Raw genomic sequence first — 21,323 nt, 5'->3', positions numbered from 1 at the left:
CTAATTGGCAGCTCCCGTCCATGCAGTGTGTGGTTGGTGGTGGGTTGGGGCTGGGCGAAGTGAAGCGCTGCTATTGTTTAGAGGTGTCAAACCCAACACAGAACAAAGAGGACGGGAGAAATGTGCTGTGCTCGCCTATCAGTGTGCTGAAAGCAGCTAAAGTACACACATACACACACACACACACACACACACACTCGTATAAATATATATTGCATATATGTATGAATGCACATGTGTACGTCCATCCACACACATACACACCCCTCAACAGCACATTACCTGGAGTCGCACACACCAGTGCTCACTCACAGTGGCACACACACACTCAAACATGCACAAACACCCACTAACGCACACATGCACACTCTTAGACAAACAGCCTGAAAATGACAAGATAATCACCACATTCAAACTTACCTTCAGCTCTGGGTAAATGCCTTTCTCTGAGATAAACTAATAAATATACTGTTTTCTTTTCAAATGTTCTCCACTGAAGGCCCTAATTACCATACGCTGACAAAGACCTGACAGAGGTGTAATAGTTAAAAAGGTAATTTGACTACAAGTAGGAGTTTGGGTGGGGAAAAGGGTCAGTGTGCTTTCCCCCCACCCCCACCATCCGCCTCTCTCTTTAATGGTTTATTCACGCTTTTTCGAGGACTTTTTGCATGATTGACTGACAAGGTCTTTTTCCGAAATAGCATCTTCAGTAATGAGAAATAATTGACTCCCTAATCAAAAAAAGGGTTCATGGAATCCACAAACCCAACTGTAATCTTCTGTGGCATTTCCAGCAGAATTGACAGTCCTCATAGCTTCAGGCTCTATACCACTTTGATTTAATTGCTTTTTTTACAAGATTAATAATATACTTTATAGTGAATTGCGTGTGTGTGCGTGTATGCCCTGTCGTGCTTGTGTGTTTGTATGTGTGTGTGTGTGTGTGTGTGTGTGTGTGTGTGTGTGTGTGTGTCTTCCTCACCCTTCTCTCAGGCTTTGTTTTTAATCAATAATATCACTTGAAAAGCACTTCAACTGGTGTACTACATTTTACAGATTTTACATTTAATTCATTAAGGGATTCGCTTCGGTGATTTCATTATGTACTCAAAAGTACATTGTTGTGGTTGTTGGGCACATCATTTTAATAAACTACAATATAAAATGTTGCAAAGAATAACAGAAGAATAACAAAAGTAAATGTACATATGGAAGTGCTCATATGTTTTATTCAAAATATAGTCTCTGCTTTAAGCAACAGCATTATAATGATAATAATGATAACAATGCATCAGTTAAATTATTTTATCTATTTTAATATCAGTGTGCAGTTTCTCATTACTATTATATATTATTTTATAACTTTTTCTGCATTTTTCTTTTTTCCTTTTGCTGAGATAGAACTCAAAGTTTGCATTTTTGTTTTTAAGTTTATGGAATTCAAATTTATATTCAAAGCTAAAAGGGAAAATCTTTTTAATATTGAATCTGCTCCATCTGAATATTGCAATACATTTCAGGTACATGAAATGGGTTGTTTTTTTCCCCTACGTTGCCAGTTTAAGTGGCTAATTGAATTGCTTTGTGTTTTCTTATACACTACATTAGTATTATTTTTTAATCTTTTAGTCTTATGCCTTGATTAATTTGGACAAAAAAATAATAATTTAAGTGAGTGTGCCTTGAGAACGGCAAAGTTTTTACATGATGGGGCAAATTAACTTGTAGCTTCCTCCAGCCTGTCCAATTTGTAATATGGCCTCAACCCCTTCTCCCTCTCTTTCTTTTCTGACTCATCTTTCCTCTCGTTAAAAAGCTGTTTTAAATCATGGCTTGTGGCAATGGGAAGTTAATTTCAGATTGTTATATATTTCCATTAATTTCACTTGGCCTTCTGTAGTTTCCCCTCCCTTACTTTCTCCTTCCTTTGAGTACAGGGGTATCACAGAGCCTGTTTTTTTTTTCTTTTGCTGGGGCTCTCTCTTTCCCCCTTGCCCCACAGCACAGGAGACGAGCAAATATGAAGACGCAGAGGATGAGAACTGAAAGGAGGGACACTCTCTTTGTCACTTTCATTAGCACTGTCTTTTACCTCTCCTCCCCTTTCCTCCACCACCCCCCTAACTTTTTTTTTCTCTTTTTTTCATTTGTCCATGAGCAGCTTCTCACTCAGAGATGGGTCGAGTGGCCCTGGAAGTTTAAACAAAACAGAATCCAACTCCTGCAGCCCTGAGGGGACACACACATACACCAAACACAGACACACACACACACACACACACACACACACACACACACACACACACACACACACACACACACACACACACACACACACACACACACACACTTGCACACACCTGATTTGCCAGTAATGTGCAGAGCAGCAGGCGCCTCCAGATTTGTTGTTTTTGTTTCATTTTCCTTCTCTTCCCCCCTTCCCCATTCACAGCTAAGGTGAAAAACAGTCCACTGAGATATTTGGTGAATTTTGTTATTAGCAGGCTCCACCTTTTCAAAACACTTACAGTAGCTTGACTTCATGTGTTGATTTGTGCGGCATGAAATTAAATTTGTCTACAACAGTGATGTATTAAAAAATAAATAAATAGAAGCAGGAATTTCTTGATAGCAACAAGAAAGGCGATAAAAGTCACACAATAGTTAAAATTTAGCTCTACTTAAACCTCCTCACAACAAATTTAGAAGAAGTGAGTGAAAATTCCACATCATAGCTTGTTGAAATTTTCTCACTGCACCCCAATTTAGAAATTTTGGCTCGGATACCAACTGTGGGCTCAGTTAGTAAAAGGAATCAGTGTTTATCAGCCTCTAAGGCTGTGTGTGTCTGCGTGTGTGTGTGTGTCTCAGAAATGGACAGCAGTACCCGATGGATATTTAACACATTAGCTTTGGCAGAGCTGAGAGTGGTGTGAAAACACACTGATTTCCTAAGTGGCAATCATATCAGCCTCGCCGTCAGAGAGGCAGCAGAGAGCAAACATCTGTGTGTGTGTGTGTGTGTGTGTGTGTGTGTGTGTGTGTGTGTGTGTGTGTGTGTGTGTGTGTGTGTGTGTGTGTGTGTGTGTCCCATGCACTCAAACTGTTTGTGCACATTCTTTAGACATTGACTCCTATACTGCTTTACAGTAAACTTTGTCTTTTTATCAATGTGTTTAATTTATTTATTAAAAATAATATTTATTTCACTTTTATTTAGAACCTTTTTTCTTTGTCTTATGATTTTTGATTGTCTGTATTTCTTCATGATTTAATTTCTCCAACTATAGTTTTATCTGATGTTTAGGCTCTCTTTCTGCTTGTGTCGCTCTTTCCTTTTCCTCACCCTCCGTCTTTCTGTCAGTCTCTTAGCCGCTCTCTGTTGCTGTATTTGCCTGCCCTGCATGCGTGTGTCTCTCCCTGTCTGTCAGTGGTAAGCTGTCTCCTCCCTGCCAGGGTTCAGGGAGCCCTCGGTTCTCCACGATGTCAGTATCACCCTGAGTTACGACACAAAGGTCTCAGCCTCCTCCTCCACCCACCCTTGTTAGGCCCTCTCGCTCACTCCCTCCCTCCATCACTCCCATTCTCCCTCGCCCTATCCATCCTCGTCTCCAGCCGAGAGTCACCCATCCGAAACTATGTTAAAACAGGGTCATCCCCCGGCGTGCACTTAAAGGCTGTCCCTTTAACCTGCTCTGAAATACTTACGGCTATTATTATAGCTTATAAATCATTAAGAAAGTTTAATTATACGAAAATTTCATGGTGGAAATGTGCAAGCTGACACATGGGAAGGGGAATTTAATGGGCCAGCAAGTCCCAGCACCGTGAGGGAAAATATTGAGGTTAGGTTTCTATTTTACAGCATTGCCGGAGGGTTGGGAGACAGGGAGAAAGACAAGAAAGAAGCACTTTCAGAGGGAGAAAGAAAGGGAGAGGAAAAGGCGAGTGAAGACGATGAGGCCTTGCCTGTATTCAATGCGTAAAAGTAACTTTTTCATTTCACTCTGTAGACCAAAGCTGTTAATATGGCCAGTTGATTTGGGAATGATGAAGACATTGCCCACTGTACCTTGTACTGGTTTTCTTAACTAAGATGTATTCCAATTAACACAAGACTTTAATTAGTCGCCATGCCGTAATTTCACTTCGTTAAGGAATGCTGCCTAATTAGAAATTACCATTTAGAGAATTTCTGTAATTGCTGTCGCCAAACAATATATGAACACCCCTAACTGCTAATGTTTCAAAACTTCCCCTGTCCACTTTCTTAATTGTGTCAATATCATTTCAATGTGAACATTATAGGGGTTTTGTTGATTTAGCTGAAGCAACTTGAGCAACGTCTTTTCATTGTGACGGAAATGTAAAGTGATCAAACTGTTGGGAGTTAATATCATTAACACTTACCGCCGTGCAGACGATGTTAATTAGAAATTAATTGAATTCAGTTGTTGTAACTATAAAATATAAAATGCTGCTACACATGTGAGCATCTGCTCAGCTTATTGGGTCTGAGGGATTTGAATGCGATGTCATTGCAAAAAAAGAGTTGTCTGTCAAGCGAAAACTAATAGGAATTCAAGTGTTTTAGGGACGCATTAATTTTCAATGGAAAAATATATCATTTGCAGAAAGAAAATTATTTACTTAGAAAATTGCTTCTATTATGTGAATAAGTGTGAAGAGAGATTCATGATGCTGTATTCAGTAACCTGAAGATGTAATGTAAGAAATAACTTTTCCATGAACCGACACCCTCACTCAGTTAAACTCTCACTCAACCTTGTCTTGAGGAAACCTAATTTTTAAGGGAACAGTTGCTTTGCACCAGGCTGCTATTGTTTATGAGCACTCCCTTACCCACAATCCTGTCTGTCCCTCCCTTATTCCCTCCCTCCTTCCCATCCTCCCTGCCCTCGCTCTCTCTCTCACTCCTTCATCCTCCCTTCCTGTCTTCCTCTTGTTTTCCATGCGGGCACAAGCGGGGCGCAGCGCCCGCAGCCGGCAGGTTTCCTGGCACGCCGCTCCTCATCCTCTGCCTTTTGTTTCCACCAGTGGACAACCCTTCTCCACTTCTGCTGTGTCAGTAAATATTTATTGGCCTTCCTTTTCCTCACCGCCCCCACTTGTTGGTGTATCTGTCCGCTGTATATATCTGTGTGTGTGTGTGTGTGTGTGTGTGTGTGTGTGTGTGTGTGTGTGTGTGTGTGTGTGTGTGTGTGTGTGTGTGTGTGTGTGTGTGGTTTGCATGACTATACACACATGGAGTCCTCCCCAACACGTACACAGACATACACCACCTCCCACTACCCTGTGTCCGGTGCTGTCAGTCACACAATTCACCAATGCCCCCTTCTCACCCTCTCAGCTCTCACCCTGTCTCTCCGCCCACCATCTTCCCTTTCTCTCTTCCCTCCATCATACATGTGGAGAACAGCCGTGACAGGAAAAGGGAAAGAGAGGAGGAAGTTATTGCAGTTTTCTCCAGCTCTCTATCTCTCTCTCTCTCCCTCCCTCTCTCTCTACACCCTCACCATGACCAGAGTTCATGCACTGGAGAGTCAGAGGGGAAAAAAAACCCTGTAAATGCATGTGACCTCAGCGAGCAAAAACCTCTCCACAACGCTGAAAGATGCACACACACAAACACGCTCCCTCTCGCTCCCCTGGGCCCTGTGGCCTCGTGCTAGAGAGGGCTTCCTTCCTGCGGTTAAGACAAAGGAAGCTGGGGACCGACAGGGGACCTGGGACCGCTGCTTCAAAGCCACAGGAAGCGCTGGTGTTGTCTCTTCCTGTGGAGGGTGTCGGAGCGTGGGGGGCCAGCTGCCTGTGTTTTCACAGCCATGGACGAACAGGGATGAGTGTGTTTTGTGTGTGTGTGTGTGTGTGTGTGTGTGTGTGTGTGTGTGTGTGTGTGTGTGTGTGTGTGTGTGTGTGTGTGTGTCTGTGTGTGTGTGTGTCTGTGTCACAGGCAGTGTAGGTAGAGTAGCTGAACACATTTTACTCCTACTCCTCTCGATCCTGTATGACAGTGGTTCCAGCCACGGGGTCCACATATTCAATTTGATTTCACAAAATGGATACAACACGTGGGCTTAGAACACAGTAAAATAAAACATATTGCAGAATTAAGTGCAATTACGTATAACTTAGTAAATAATTGCCAACTAAAAAAGTGCATATCATTTCTTCAAGATCATTGACATAAAAACTATTCAAAGGCACAGCATGTAAAAAGAAAAAGTAATACCAAAAACAAGCAATGAAATAGTTGCTGAACAGCAGGAAAGGCCCCTCAAATTAAAAGCCTTGTACCAAAAATTCAAAATAAAGTGCCTTTAAATGCTACATGCTCACAAGTCACTTGCGGTCCGTTCAGAATGGACCCACGACCCACTTTTGGACCGTGACCAACCAGTTGGAAACCACTTCTCCCTGACCTCAGATCAATTGCAAGTAACATACAGTCAGAGGGATAAGAGAGCAAGCACACTAACATCATCCCTGTGGTGAATCCGGTAGTCATTAAAAGCCAAATCCAGATGAGGATCATGAACTTAACCACTGTTGATCCATAAGTCCATTGTCCTCATTGATTTATGATCGAAACAAATCACTGCCAGAGCATCAGTCAGCCTTTATGTTTGTTTTTCCAGCCCTTGTCACTGTCTTTGCCGACTCTACACATGCTCGCAATGTGTACATGTCTGTGTGTGTTTGTGTTTGTGCTCCTGTTCCAATGTTGGCGTGTCAGGATTTATGGGGGTGTATGTGTTAGTGTGTCTGCGCCATGTGTTTTCCAACCTTCCGGTGTGCACCCGCATACATGTTTGTTTGTTTTTTCTGTGTTCGCCCTGGCTTCTCTGATGCTCTCCTCTTACTCTCTGGCAGCAACAGGACAGTTAATCAATCAAATATTTAAGCAGTGCTTCAGTGCTCAGTGGGTAGTCCTAGATTATCTGTGGCTGTTGGCAGTGCATGGCGCAGCCACATTATAAGCCTCGTCTCTGACTGGCATCGTCACGGGGCGCTTCTCTCCCTCTCTCTCTTTCTCTCTCTTGCTCTCCTCCTTCCCCTTGGCCTGTGCTCAGTCTTTGCTCACTCCCACTACTGCTCAACATTTTGTCCTCTTTTCCATTCTCACTCATTTTCTGTCATTCTCTCTCCATCCCTTGTTTTCCTTCCTCTTGTTTGCCGCTCTCTATTGCACTCTCTCTCTATGTATAATTGTGGCTTTTCACATTGACTATCTGACAGTGAGCAAGGCCCCTTAAAGAGCTCTCATCTTTATGTCTTTGGCTGTTTCTCTCTTTTCTCTCGCTCTGCATTCTTTCTAGGGATAAGTCTGCCTGTCTCCCCACGGGGATCTCCATTGTGGATTACCATTCAGTTTTCTCCCAATTATCTAGTGGCTTTCGCTGCCTTTGACACATAATTATCAAAGGCCTAAATAATTGTCTTTATTATTGCCGGTGTTTAGATGTAGCGTCAGCGGAGCAGTCGCGAGCAAGGGAGCGTCACGGGGAGAGGAGAGAAATGAAGTATTTATCTCGACCAGAGATTAGCTTAGCATGCTGTTAAATGATGTCTCGTCGCTTATTTCAACTCCTCGTCCAGATAAATAAACATGATTAATATGCTCCCTCCTTCCCTCCTTCATGCCGCACACCCACACTTACATATACACACACACACACACACACACACACACTCACACACCCATTGCATATCACGTTCTTCGTCAGTGGTGAAAATAAGATTATGCACAACAAAAAGTGTAGCAATTAGCTGGCTTTGTAGCAGGAAACAGCTTAAAGCACTGAACACTGTACTTTGTTGAGGGCCATGTAAGAGGTCAGGTACAAGATGCAGGGGTTAGAGGAAAGTCTCTTTGTGTGCGTGTGTTTGAGTGGCTTCAAATGCTTGGGGGATGGCTATTTCATAGAGCTTGTGAAAAGATGGATTTAGTAGAATTGTGCCAACCAGGGGGTCAGAAATTTGTAATGTTTGCGGGTCTCTATAGCAACTAGGCCCTCTGAGGAGAAGTCAAAAAAGAAATGGTTTATGAGGAAGAAACAGAGTGGAAGGGGGTAGAGGGATTTCATAGTTCATCCAGAGTTTGAATGTATGTTGGGTTGGGGGGTTGAACTCAAGTTTGCGTCATCAGTTGTGACTCAGCTTTGTTATGATGGCTCAGAGGAATGTGAGCGTGATGTGTTGGTGCGGTCAAATTAAATCCAAATCATAGTGAGGGAGTGTGTTTAAAAACAGCGTGTCATAAATGGGTTTGGAAATTTCTTTTACACTTTTTTTGTGGCTGACTAAATTATGAAGTCAAAATGGCCTTGGTAATTTCATTGAATTCGATTTTTAAGCCTGCAGATGATAGATGAAATACATCAGACTGGTGATAAACATTTCATCAAGGTGCTCTAGTGGGTAAGGACGCCGCCCTTGAAGCTGAGGACTCTGGTTCAGACCCCTTGATGGGACGCATCGTTTCCACTTAAGCTTAAGCTTCTGCTTATATTTTAGAGACTGTGAAAGCCCTCTTGCTTCAGGGATGCTGTATTGAGGCCGACCCTGTGATCTGATCTCCTTGTGAAATAGGCCGAGGGAAAAGAGAATTTTCCTCATGGGTATCAATAAAGCATTCATAAATATTCTTTGTTGTGCACACGTCTGTCTCTCATCTGTTTTTTCTTCTCATTCCCTCCTTTTCCCTCCTACTTCTGATATCCATTCACCTTCCTTGTATAACCTTCAGCCTCTCTACTCCCCCCTTTTCTTCACATTTTTTACACACACGCTCCCATGTCCATCCCCCGACCCTAACTTCACTCCGCATATCCAGCTGCTTTAGTGTTAAAGGAAAGGCCAGCAGAGAGGCAGCAAATGTCTCAACATCTGTGTGCTGGTTTTAGCTCAACAAGTATTTCCACATGTTTCTCTTCCTTTTTTCCCTGTCCGATACAAGACTGATCACAACAGCTGGCCTGTTTCCTTGTTAAAGCTGCAGTCTGCGGTTACATAGTGGATTAGCACATTTAACGTTCTGGATAAAGATGGCTAGCTCTAACTCACAGGCTAACATGGTGTAAAAAATTGTAACATGATGAGTCATATGATGATACAGCCTTCCATATACCCACTTGGTAGAATGTGGTTTTAGGAGAACTGGTCTGTAGGTTAACCATGAGTATCACCCCCCTAGCAGAAGATACGGACATGCTTAAATTTTTCTTTCATCATGCAGCTAACCACAGTTGTCATTGTGGCTTGTAAAACATGGGACCCAGCGGTGTCAGAATCATTGTGGTTGAAGGCCACACTGCATAGAGCATGGAGTCATTATTTGTCAACCTATTACCCCAACTGTTACCACAGCCAACCATATGTGTGTAGGCATTGCGGCAATGAGAGAGCTGTCAGAACGAGTGATTGATACAGCCAGTGGTGGGAGATGGAGTTCTTTGGCCTTTAATCTTGGTTGAGACATCATCAGGAAAACAGACTTTGCTTGGTGAAAGTTGCTGATTTATTTTCCCCTCCTCATTTTAGAAAATATAAAACGTTGTCTTTGAATAGCAAATCACAGAGAAACTGTAATAAAAGTTTGTTTGAGAAGGGCAGACATTTTTTTTTTTTAGTATTTCAATAAAATTTAGTGAGGGAGAACTCGTTTTCAACTACGAAAAAGCATCCAGAGGTGCTGAATGTGATTAATTTGAGTGGCTGTTTTAGGATTTCCGAAGGTCTCGTTATTCCATTTTTACAAAAACATTTTCTCCAGTCACTCGTCTGTTTGATGAGGCAGTCTGTCTACGCTAGATTAATCATGTGCTGTCTAAATACTTAAGTCCAGTATTTAAGTTCCAGACGTATCCATCCAGCACCATCTAAGACCCAGCTTCACTCCCACCTTAGCAGCTGTGCCTCTTTTTTTTTTATACCTTTTTGTTTTTCTAACCGCTGTCTGTCATTCACTTGCCTCCCTAACACACTGCCATGTACCCACATACATGCAGGCATGCACGCACACACAAATACAGTCTACTTTGGCACCAGTCACCAAATTTATTATAGCCCAGTTACACTTTTAATATACCAGTGATATCCAGTGAACCATGTAAAGTACATTTTCCATCAAAAATGGAAAATGTTGGACCCAGATGTTTTAAGGGGCATACAATAGGAGCCAATAGAGGCCTATTTATCCACTCGGAAAGTGGAAAAAAAAATTCACTTCTTTGCCCAGACTTTGGACGATGTTTTTGACTGGTTTGAAGTCATGTGCTTAGCGGTTTCCATGGGCAGTCAGTCCACTGTCTCCTGTTTCCTGGCCTCTGCTAGCAGACCCTATACTCAGGGACTGGCCCGTTTGGCTAGCTCCAGAAAACAGGACCTTGACTGACACCTCCAGTTTTAAAAGGTTGACTTTGCTACTCCCACGGGCCCAGTTCTGCCAGAGGAAAGCTTTTCAACCAAGCGTGGATGAGGAGGGAGTACAGAGAGGAGTGTGTTTCTCTGTGTGTGTATGTATGATTTTGTGTGAGCGAACGAATGTGTCAGTGCATACATGTGCGGCGTCTGTCTCCTTTTGTTGTCTGTCTCTACAGTTGTACACTTTTTTTTATGCTTATGGTTGTACCTCTCCTCTCTGTCTGCTCTATCCTCCACCCTGGTGAAGAAGCTCCAGTGGAAGCCTTATCAGCTGTATGATGTATGAGTCCTTAGTGCCTTAATAGATTCAATTTATCTCTATACACTCCCACTTTAATTTGGCTGGGCAAGGGAGGATGTATTCAAATGCCCACCGTGATTTTGATGTACAGCCAACGTACAGCCAATCGAGCTGGCTGTAGATGGCCAGCGTTACTTGTCTGTGAACGTGTATAAGGAGAGTAATTTCTCCAGCTTTATCCCCAGTCTGTGTCAGACTCAGATTCACATTAGCAGCAGCTCAAACCCTACCAAACCATAGCTTTGCACTCAAGCCACAGCCCTACTTTGTTTTATTACAGTTGGGCTTTTATTGGCAGATATTTATCGTATTCTTACATGCAAGCACCGACTAAGCCATGATATTCCAATCCCTGTCTTAGCCCTAACATTACCTAGGTCTCCCACTAAAGTGCTTGACTTATTCTCAGACTTAGAGCTATAAACATCGTCAACATTTTAAGTAGAAGTCCAGTAGTCCAAGACACTGCCAAGTTTCTCCTGTCTTTAGATGACAATTACGATAAGTGTTTAAAGGGGAACTACACCCATATTCAAAATTCATTCATGTTATTCTTGTGGTCTAAGGTAGTCCAAAAGCATTAGTTAACATGAATAATTCTCTCCCAAATCCAAAGTCTAGGGTGCTAAAACCCAAATTTGTGATGTCATATGGTTTACAATCTGCTGCTCCATAGACAATCAACTGAGAAAGATGTTCTGAGTATAGGTAATAATTATTATTAGTAGTATAATTTGGGTATAAAATGGAAAAAAAAAATCTGTGCATCCACAAAACAAGGCTAACAGGCCATTCATTGTCTATGGAGTAGCTCCAGACTTGATGCAAACACAAGTTTTGGACTAACTTATCTGGTTTCTGTCTTTGAGAGAGTATCTCATGTTCATAAATATAGATTGAAGGTTCCTACACCATGGAGATAACATATTGAAATTCTCAATTTAGATATTGTTCCCCTTTAATGCCATTGAAATTATGTCCGTATGGCCTTAGCGCCATGTGTACTTGACCAGAGAGTGCTTTTCTGCAGCACTATGCCCATCCCCAGTCTACCAATCTCTTTCCAAGCTTCACTAAACGTATACAATAAGTGATTGTTAACCTATTGTTACAAGTCCTGTTCTCTTTTCTTCCTGTTTTATCTTAAAGCAAAGTAGTGAAACGGCTCGTTCCCAGGGCCTGGCTTATGGTACTCCTTGGGGTGGGACCAGCGGTGTGGGAAGTCTATTGTAGTGCAGTAACAAGTCCTTTGCGTGACATTTTCCTTGGCGTTGACATTCAGAGGGGAATAGGAAGACGGGCCTGCGGAAGCCACATTCTCTGTGACATGTGAAGGGAAAGGGTATTAAGAATGGGGACAGAGGTATTTGAACGTGCACAGGGAAGGACATTTGCACAGAACGTGACAAGGACACGCTATAGAGGAACAGCTCTTTCATATTTCACTTTATAACATTATGCTCTACACCAGGTTGAATCTGTATTCGCTGTCCACTGGGCTAGTGCTATCATGGTGTGGGGAGTAGGCTCAGAGTGTGGATGGATAGGGAATCCATTTTTTATTAGGCTGTATCAACTGACACAGTGACCATGTCATATTAAAATAATTTTATACACATCTATGCAATTTTTTTTGCTAAAGAATATATTCTATCATGTGTCTTAAAGCATATGGTCTTTTTGTTGTTCAAATTGCTGAATCAAACATTGTCCTCATCAGCAGTGATTGTATCATCAACATGCTGCATGGCTGACTAAGACTAATTTGATTTGTTTTTCATGGCAGATGAATCAGAGGGAAATGCAAGTGAAGAACAGAGCATGTGCCGTGGCTCTGACCGACTCTGCTCACAACATCTGGCTGCAGGAGACCAGCAAAGGCACTCAGGACTGGATGCAGCAGGTGAGATAGCCACACATGCGCAAATACACAAACTGAAGGCAAACAAAGACGCTGCAAACTGTACAGGGGTCCATTCTTGAGCTCCCATCTCATCATGTAAATTCACCCAGCTGTGAGCTAAGGTCTCTCAGATTTTGCTCCTCTCTGATTTCTCCCTGCACAACCCCTCTGACCTTCATAGGTACCCCTGACCAACAGCTAGCCTTAGAAGTGATAGAGAACCATTGTTTGCATGTTTTCCCTTGCTGTCTTTATTTATTTTTTTTAAACCAGCCCCCACTTTTTCTTCCTGGGTGCATGTCAATGAATAACTAAGACAGTCAACCCTCGCTGGTGCGTGTGTATGTGGCAGGGCGTGCAAATGTGCATGCATGCATGTGTTTATATGTGCTTGTGGGTAAGCGTGTGAGATAGAATGCACGTGCACATGTGCATTTGTGTTAGCTTCATTTTAGCACTTGCCCTTTCTGGTGTGACCTCTGTGCCATACGCAGCACCTGGGCTCACTCAGTATGCACATACAGATGAGGACCATCCAAGACCAGAGCTGCTTGAGAGCCAGGGATGCAAATGTCATGCACACACACACACATACACACACACACACACACACACACACACACACACACACACACACACAGACACACACACCTACATGCCATACCTTTATTTGTCTTACATCCTCTTTTATATCCCTTGCCTTTTGCTTTTGCTATTTCTGTCATCTCCCATTTCGCAAGTGTGTTTGGTTTTGTACGCTTGAGTGTGTGTTACTTGTCTGTGAGTGTATATGTATGTCTGTTTGAGTGGTGGGGATTCAAGGTTGCACTGGCCCCCTTCTCCTTGTCTGGCATTTCCTATTTTTGATTCATCTAAGGGATGTTCGGGACACAGCATAATTGGAATGTTAAGTGATTTTCTATTTGTGATGATTACCCAGAACAATAAATCTGAAATAACCTTCTTTGTCCAGTCGGAGTAAGGGGATAGACGAGGATTCACTCTCCCTCGTACTCATTAACCCATGATCCTTTTTTGTGTGAATTAGGAGAGGAGAATTTTTCTAGAGGGAAACAGTAGCACACCTGTGCCTTGCTATGCCCTTCTCAACGATAAAACAAAAGCTAATATGGAGGAAATGTGTAGATTTCTAGATTCAACATTTTGTCTGCTATCAGCTTTGTATTTTTTTCTACCTCTTTTCTTTAAACTCCCAGCCTCAGATTGTAGTTTTAGTGTCACTATTCTAAAAGAGTGCTCATTACTTGTTGCTAATTCCAAAGCAGTGTTTATAGTTCTTTGTATTTCTCTCGGGGACCATTAAAATCATTATGTAAATCATTACATCAATTTTATTTAACAACAACAAAAAATGTTTTATCTTCTGAAACCCAGCTTAACTGTAACTGAATTAATAGAAAGGCAAACCATGTGGATGTCTTTTATTCTTGCCACCTTACTGATAGAAAAATGGGTACTCAGTATTTTAGCACAGAGGTTGTTTTTGTCTGTTAATTTAGTGTCAGACAAAGACAGCCAGTTATGATAAATACTGCTGATCAGTGCTAAGTGGCGAGATATACATTATCTTTTGTTAACATCTGATAGATATATAGATATGAGATGTTCTTATATTTTCAAAACTGATAACCGCAATGGTCTTGCTCAAATTCAGTATTTCATCACATCCCTGGCTTCTGGGCCTGGATGGCAGTGCTAGTTAACAAGCCCCAGGTCAGCATGAGGATTGAGATGCATCCAAAATCTAATCTGTCCCTTGTCATTTACACTAACACCGGTGCTGTGTTATGTGCAGCGGTTCCACCAAAAGGTCATAGTCCCTTTGTGTTCCATCCAATATGCTAATGATATAGGGCTCTCTATTATTGGCTCAGTTTCCCAATGTTCGCCTTTTAGTGATCACACAGTAGACGTCCATGCAGTCATTGGTGCAGTACATAACATGGACACACAAACAAACACAGTCCTCAACAGTAAATGCATATAATGCCCCCTTGTAACATCTCTATATATCAACAGTGTTTCCCCAAGGTTGACTGCTTGGTGGTGGTTTATTTGGGGGATCTGTTTACCCAATGAGTTTCTAGGGGTGTAAATCACAATTTTTTTTATTGTGATATTAAAAATTAAATTGACTTCACTACCACACACAAAACATGGCCAAACCACAAAAATATTTATACATTTGCTAATTTTTATTTACTTTTGCACCTAGCCTTACCAATATTGGTCTGGTAAAGCCAGGAGGAGAATTTCTTCTCTATCAGCCAAGATGGTTCAAAGTCTGTCTTTCTGTGCATGTCGGGGCAGTGCAGCTGTATCAGCAGGAGAGCTGCTCGCATCCTCGCCATTGCCGCCTGATTCAGGTCCAGTTGTACTTTTAAAAGATCCAGATATGGGATAGCCTCTAGCTCACTGGGTATATCATGCGCCCCATATACTTCGTGCTTCTGCAGTGGCCTGGGTTCGAGTCCAGCTCGTGGCCCTTTGTTGTGTGTTGTTCCCTCTTCTCTGTCCCACCTTTCCTGTCTCTTTCAAGTTGTCCTATAAAAAACGGGATAATGCACCCAAAAAAAATCTTAAAAAAACAAAAAAATGCAGACATTTTAGTTTGATTTTCAGACCTTAGGGGCAGTTGATGTCTGTCCATCTTTGGTTTTTGAGAACCTGCTTTTATTGCATGTAATGCAACGAATTGTCATCAACTTAAGTAACGTTCAGTTAACCTGTCTCTCCTCTCCTGTGCCTATCTCTGTGTAGGTAATACACAGCGAAGAGTCCATGATGTCAGCTAACTGCAGTAAATGCTCTCATACTTAGCTAAAAAAAAAACATTAGTGCTCATAAATAACATTCTGGAAGAGAACTATGTAGAGGCCTTTACAAATGCGAATCATTCATTCAATCATTGTCCGTAACCGCTTGTCCTCATAAGGGTCACAGGGGGGCTGGAGCCAATCTCAGCTGTCATCGGGCAGAGGGCGGGCCCTGGACAGGTCGCCAGCCTATCGCAGAGCCGACACATATAGACAGACAACCTTTCACGCACACAGTCACACTTAAGGGCAATTTAGAGTCACCAATCAACCTGACCTGCATGTCTTTGGACTGTGGGAGGAAGCCAGAGAACCCGGAGAGAACCCACACAGACATGGGGAGAACATGCAAACTCTGCACAGAAGGGCCCCTGCCCACAGACCAAACTTGTTCCAACCCGGGATCGAACTCGGGACCCTCTTGCTGTGAGGCAACAGTGCTAACCACGAGGCCACCTTGCCACCCCATGGAAATCATTGATTTCCAGATAAATGGATTTGTGTCTTTATTTTTGGGAAAAAATTTATTTTTGGCTTGGCAGGTGTTCCTGAATAACACTTGTATTGTGCATTTAGGTCGAAGAGGACAGCTATTAATGAACAACACATACATACACACACACACACACACACACAGAGCCCAGAAGGTGTTGCACATCACAGAGGGGAGGAAGCAGCGAACCTGTATAATGCCCTGGGTGGTGTATAAATGTGGGTGCCCATACGAATGGGTGCATGTGAGGTCAGGGCACCCCAGCAGTGCACTGCTCTGTTCTCCTCGGACAGAGATAATTCTCTCCCTCCGGGGTTTAAGAGGTCGCTGGATGGTGGGATGATGCCATGAGAAGAGGCGAGTAAAAGAGAGGAGATAGGATTTAGAGATCAGCGCCTGCTGGGCCAGGTTACACAGACCAAATGGGTCAGACGAGGGGCAACTGACGTCACTGCCAGGAGACAAAATAAAGTGTGAAGATGAAAGAAAATCAAAAAAGGCAGGGAATAAGCAGAGGTAGAGATAGAGAGACTCCATCCATTGACTGAGGGAGAAAAAGAAATAAAGTATGAGAAACGTTCAATTATTTAGATCCCGTTGACTGCCGGCACAGGTTAGAGTTGTGGAAAAGAAAAACAAAAAGACAGGTAAGATATGAATGGAGTGAATACAGATGGAAGAGGAGAGATGAAGAGATGTATGTGGAGATAGATGAGTAGCATAGTGAGGAGAAGTGAGTGAGAGAGAGAAATGCGAATGATGGTGTACAGCTGGCAACCTGTCACAGTCTCCAAGGTGTCTCCTGTCACTGTGCTGGCCTGCTGTCACACTCTAGTGGCCTGCCCAGAGCACAAACACACACATGCACTCACACACACACATACAGAGTACACTATGGTCATGAATAAACCATCCTAATCCATTGAGATTATACAGCTACTGGAGGAGGTGGGAGAGAGACAGACACAGAGAGAGTGAGCAAAAATTGATACTCAGGACTACTTTCTGAGAAGTTAGGTTGCAGGCTGTCATGTGTGTTATGGTTTAGGAGACTTTTTGTACACTTAGCACAGAGTTTCTATCATGGTTCTCAGTCCCGGTTGCTTTCAGAGAGAAGAGGTGGAGATACGGTTTTACCTAAAATGGAGCCGATTGTTTACAATTGCAAATAGAAATTTACCTATATTTTGTTAATATTTTTATTGAGATCTATGTTACAGTTTCCAAAAAAATACCTAGATAATTGTGTAACGTATTTGATAATTGATTCACCCCGTTTATGGAGTTATTTTAGGTTCACTTTTTAAATTGTTATAATTATATACATTATATCTATACATTACATATATTTGAATGAATTCTGGCAAAACTATAGTTTGTTCTGTTATCCTGATGCAGGTTTTGGAAGGTAGGGACTACACATGCCTTTTTTAAAGGCGCTGTATGTGTATTCCTGTGACACTTAACTGTGTAGTGGATATGGACACCTATGAGAGACCTATTTGGTCTTTGTGAAGGCTCCATTAGATCACCCTGCCATCAGCTGTGTGCAGTGTTTTGTGTCCATTACTCACAGTGTGCGTGTGTGTGTGTTTGTTGCTTATGAGAAAGACACAGGCTGGCTTCCACTCTGACTTGCAGAAGGCAGCAGGTGGTGAATTGTGACTGCGCGCACACACACGCACACACACACACACATGCACGCACAAACACATGCGTATAAACAAAGAAGACATCTCTTGTAGGTAGAGAGATTGAGCTGACACCTGCTTATCATTTGAACCCTACGAGCTTTAGCATGTAGCTTTTAACTCCTAACTCTCCACTTTAAAAGACCGTTTAGACTTTTGTTTCTCTATAATGCTGGTGATGGGATATAAGCATTGACTGAATAAAAATAACGGACATAGCCACCATGATATCATCCACTGGTTTGTGGACTCCCGTATTTGCATTTTCACCGTCGCCAACTTGGAGTTTTGGAACCAGAGATACTATATTTTCCAGAGAGTGTGGAGAAGACTCATAAGCCCTTTTTACAAAGAGATTGCGCTACAGGGCAGCTACGAAGTCCCTTCTTCATGCTGCCTTTGCACTTTTACGCAGGGGACCATATTCTTAAGTATGTATAACTGTAAGCCTTAATAAATTGTAAATAAATGAGCTATATAAAAATTCACACACAGTTGTCATGAATATTGAAATTAGCTATATAGACCAAGTGTTTGTTTTTAGTTTTTTTTTAATGTACAAGGTCGTACATATATTTATTTTCGCTGTAAGGTCAAGCATTTTAACATTGGGATCTATTAGTATTAAGCTGCTTTTAGAACCAGCCGCATGTGGCCACTTAAAGAACTGCAGTTTTTGACATTTCCGTGTTGGCTTAATTTCTCAAGTTCCTGCCCAGATTTAAGTTAAAAAAAAGGACTCTGCAGCAAGGTGTCTTACAGATCGTGTGCATGGTAACGCGTGTGTGCATATCCAGCACAAATCTAAACGCACACACACACATACACTGACACACATGCACAGAGCAGCAGAGGTGGGGGAGAGCAAATCTGTTTACATGTTTGTTTCTCTGTCTGCCTTTAGTTCAATGGCGCCATTGATCAGCGGACGAGCTGCTTGATGTGATGATGCTATGCGTCAGAAGCAGCCGATACGATTTGCCATCCTTTTGTCACGTCGCCCTTCTCTAATCCCAGCCAGCAGGCCTTGCCTTTATGTGACTGCTGTTATGCCTGCGGTCTCCCACAGCACTGGGGCTGTGTGCTGTGTGTGTGTGTGTGTGTGTGTGTGTGTGTTAGTGTGTGTGCATTTATGCAAGAGTTTGCATGCACATGTGTGTTTTTGCCTTGACAAATCTATTCAAACCCTGGCCTCCCTGCCTCTATTGGTGGTGGTGGTGGAGGTGAAGGGGGAGGGAGCAGGGCCCTTTGAAAGACTCCCCTACTTTCCCTCTCTCCAGCCGCCTTCAGCCCACTGCTCCACAGCCCAGCTGACATCTTCCTCCAGACAGACTGAATGAATTAAAGGAGATACAATGAGACACTTGATGTAGCAGTCAAGGAGCCCCACTGCTTCTGTGCTGCTCTACACCGCTCTGCCCTCAAGCCCAGGCTCAGAGGAAAGCACATCTAGGGCAAAGCAAAGGATCTAAAAATACACAATATGCCACTGTTTACCAAGATGACTTGTCGTCTTTTCCCAACACTAAACCCCCCATCCTCATCCCCTCCATCCCCCCTCATCTCTTTGCTGATCTTTCTTTTACCTCTTTGGTTCCTCTGTACTCCTTAACAACTTGCACTTTGGAGTGACAAAGCCAAAAAAAATAAATAAATATGAGGAGGCGAGTGAATGGTATTTGTACTATTTATTCAGTTTTTTCTTTACCTGATTTTAATTTTTTTTTTTTTTTTGATTGGATAGGAATGGATCACTCAGGAGCCAAACTAAAGTTTAATACCTGACCTTTTTTTTGTGCACTTTTCCCAAGTGAATTGTGTTCACTTGTTGATATTTGCTAAAGATATGTGTATATGGGCCAGGCGTTGCATTATGTTCATCTCTTGCAATAAGTTTCTATATTTTTTTCTATAGGCTTACAGTAAATAAATCACTGTGGGACAAAAAAACACATGTCAAGCAGACAGTAACAGAAGAAATTTACTTTGACATAGCTGCAGAAACATCTGTAGACAAAAAGCAACCGCTAAGACAAGCTCAGTTTGGCATCAGTGTCCCTGTGTACCTTTAGATATTCATACAGAAAAACATAAAACATATTTGGGTGTAGGCTGTGTGTGTGGAGGGATTATCTTGAGTGATGACAGCTGAGTAAAGTGTGATATAACTCTGGATTGTTTTTTTGCATGTATGCTGTGTGTATGTGTTTTTTTTTCATAGATTTGTCAGTCCAGTCCCTCCTCCTGCAGGGCCTTGGGAGTCAGGGTTGCTGAGGGCAAAAATGCAAAAAGCATGTGCGTGTTTGTGTATTTGAGTCTGAAGGGTTCACAACGGTACACATCTTCATGGGAGACCCCCCGTAATGCAATCACTGACCCACACACAAGCACATACGCGCACACAAGCATGTGCAACACTGTAATGGCTGTCAGGGGGCCAGGGTGAAAGTAAACAAGGGCAGATAAGCAGTGATTCAGAAGGACGCCAGCTGCACATTCTAATCTCTTTACATTTTCTCTTTCTTCTATTGAACTTTTATCTTATCTGGAGAACGTCTTCTCCAAGCATTCCTCTCAGCCTCCCTCTCTCCCTCTCTCCCTCTCTCCCCTCTCCCTTGTTTTTGTACTAACCTTACAAGCCTCAGCATACCAATCCACATTGCACGGTCAAAAGGGAAAACACGCTTTGATATGTTGTCATCTGCTGGCCCAGAGACTAAAAACTCAAAGCATGGGAATAGTAAGTTGTTTTGAAGTTTGGCACAGATGCAGTTCATTAATTGTACATTGGATTTAACCCTAATGTGTTTGAAGTAACCTAAGTGGGTAGAAAGACACAGACAGGACAGTGGCGCCCCAAGAAATTTTTTCACAGGGGTGGCCACATGGGGCCACTGAACTGATGTTTGAGTGGCGCACCAAAACCCACAGCCAGGTTGGGTCCCCGCTTAGAAACCCACAAAAAAGTTGCGTTACGGGTAGAAAATATGTTTATGTAAATGAATGGGTATGGGTAAAGATGAATTAAATGCGGATGGGCAGTGCATGAGATGACTGTGCATTAGTTTCTGCCTGATCCGACAACTGTATCATATGGAAGAATGACAAAATGTGCTGAAAGCATTCAACAAAACATCATCCCAGGGTTGAGGATGCAGTTGACTGATAGCAGTGGGCCATATGACGACAGATGATTACAGCAAAATCACTTATTTCTGTTTCACTTTGCATTACATCAACAAGTGGAAGATGACTGAGTGTGTTTGCACATCTGAATGGGACAGTGCATTACGCAAAACGACGTAACAGCAGAACCGTGTTTAATCATAGGCTGGGTTGTAGAAATTATATTAAAAAGTCATGTTGCGTCCAGAATTGACTAAGAGATAGTTAGGTGCAACAGGCTGCTTCCAGTACTGAGCTTTGTGGCAAAATTGGACCCATGCAGGATGTAGGATAGTTGAAAACTATGTCAAATTAGAGTTAAGATATTACATACTGATACTGTTTTTGTCATTCTACAGTAAATACTACAAATTTCCTGATGTGCATAGACTAATACACTGGTTCAGTTATCATTTTGAGTTCCACAGCATTCCTGTTTTTGTGTGTTATATTTCTGTATAAATATGTGCAAAGGGAGTCAATG

The 21,323-nt window shown here is 42.4% G+C and overlaps 1 protein-coding gene across 7 annotated transcripts in view; it reads left to right on the top strand.

Moving 5' to 3' along the window:
• Window positions 1-21,323, top strand: part of arb2a (ARB2 cotranscriptional regulator A) — a 245,622-nt gene that overhangs the window by 107,232 nt on the left and 117,067 nt on the right. For 6 of the 7 annotated variants that reach the window (XM_042488204.2, XM_088076907.1, XM_088076908.1 and 3 more), the window contains exon 9: window positions 12,537-12,653. In XM_042488204.2, the coding sequence (XP_042344138.1) occupies window positions 12,537-12,653 (117 nt within the window). Of the gene's footprint in view, window positions 1-12,536; window positions 12,654-18,578; window positions 19,287-21,323 lie in introns of those variants that run through there. The other variant, XM_088076911.1, reaches the window with a different exon arrangement.

This window comes from Plectropomus leopardus, chromosome 4 (assembly GCF_026936395.1).
Source record: "Plectropomus leopardus strain MGB_pleo_1.0 chromosome 4, ASM2693639v1, whole genome shotgun sequence".
Taxonomy (NCBI): Eukaryota; Metazoa; Chordata; class Actinopteri; order Perciformes; family Serranidae; genus Plectropomus; species Plectropomus leopardus.
Note: the sequence above shows the minus strand (reverse complement) of the source record. Positions and strands in the feature narration are given on the sequence as shown.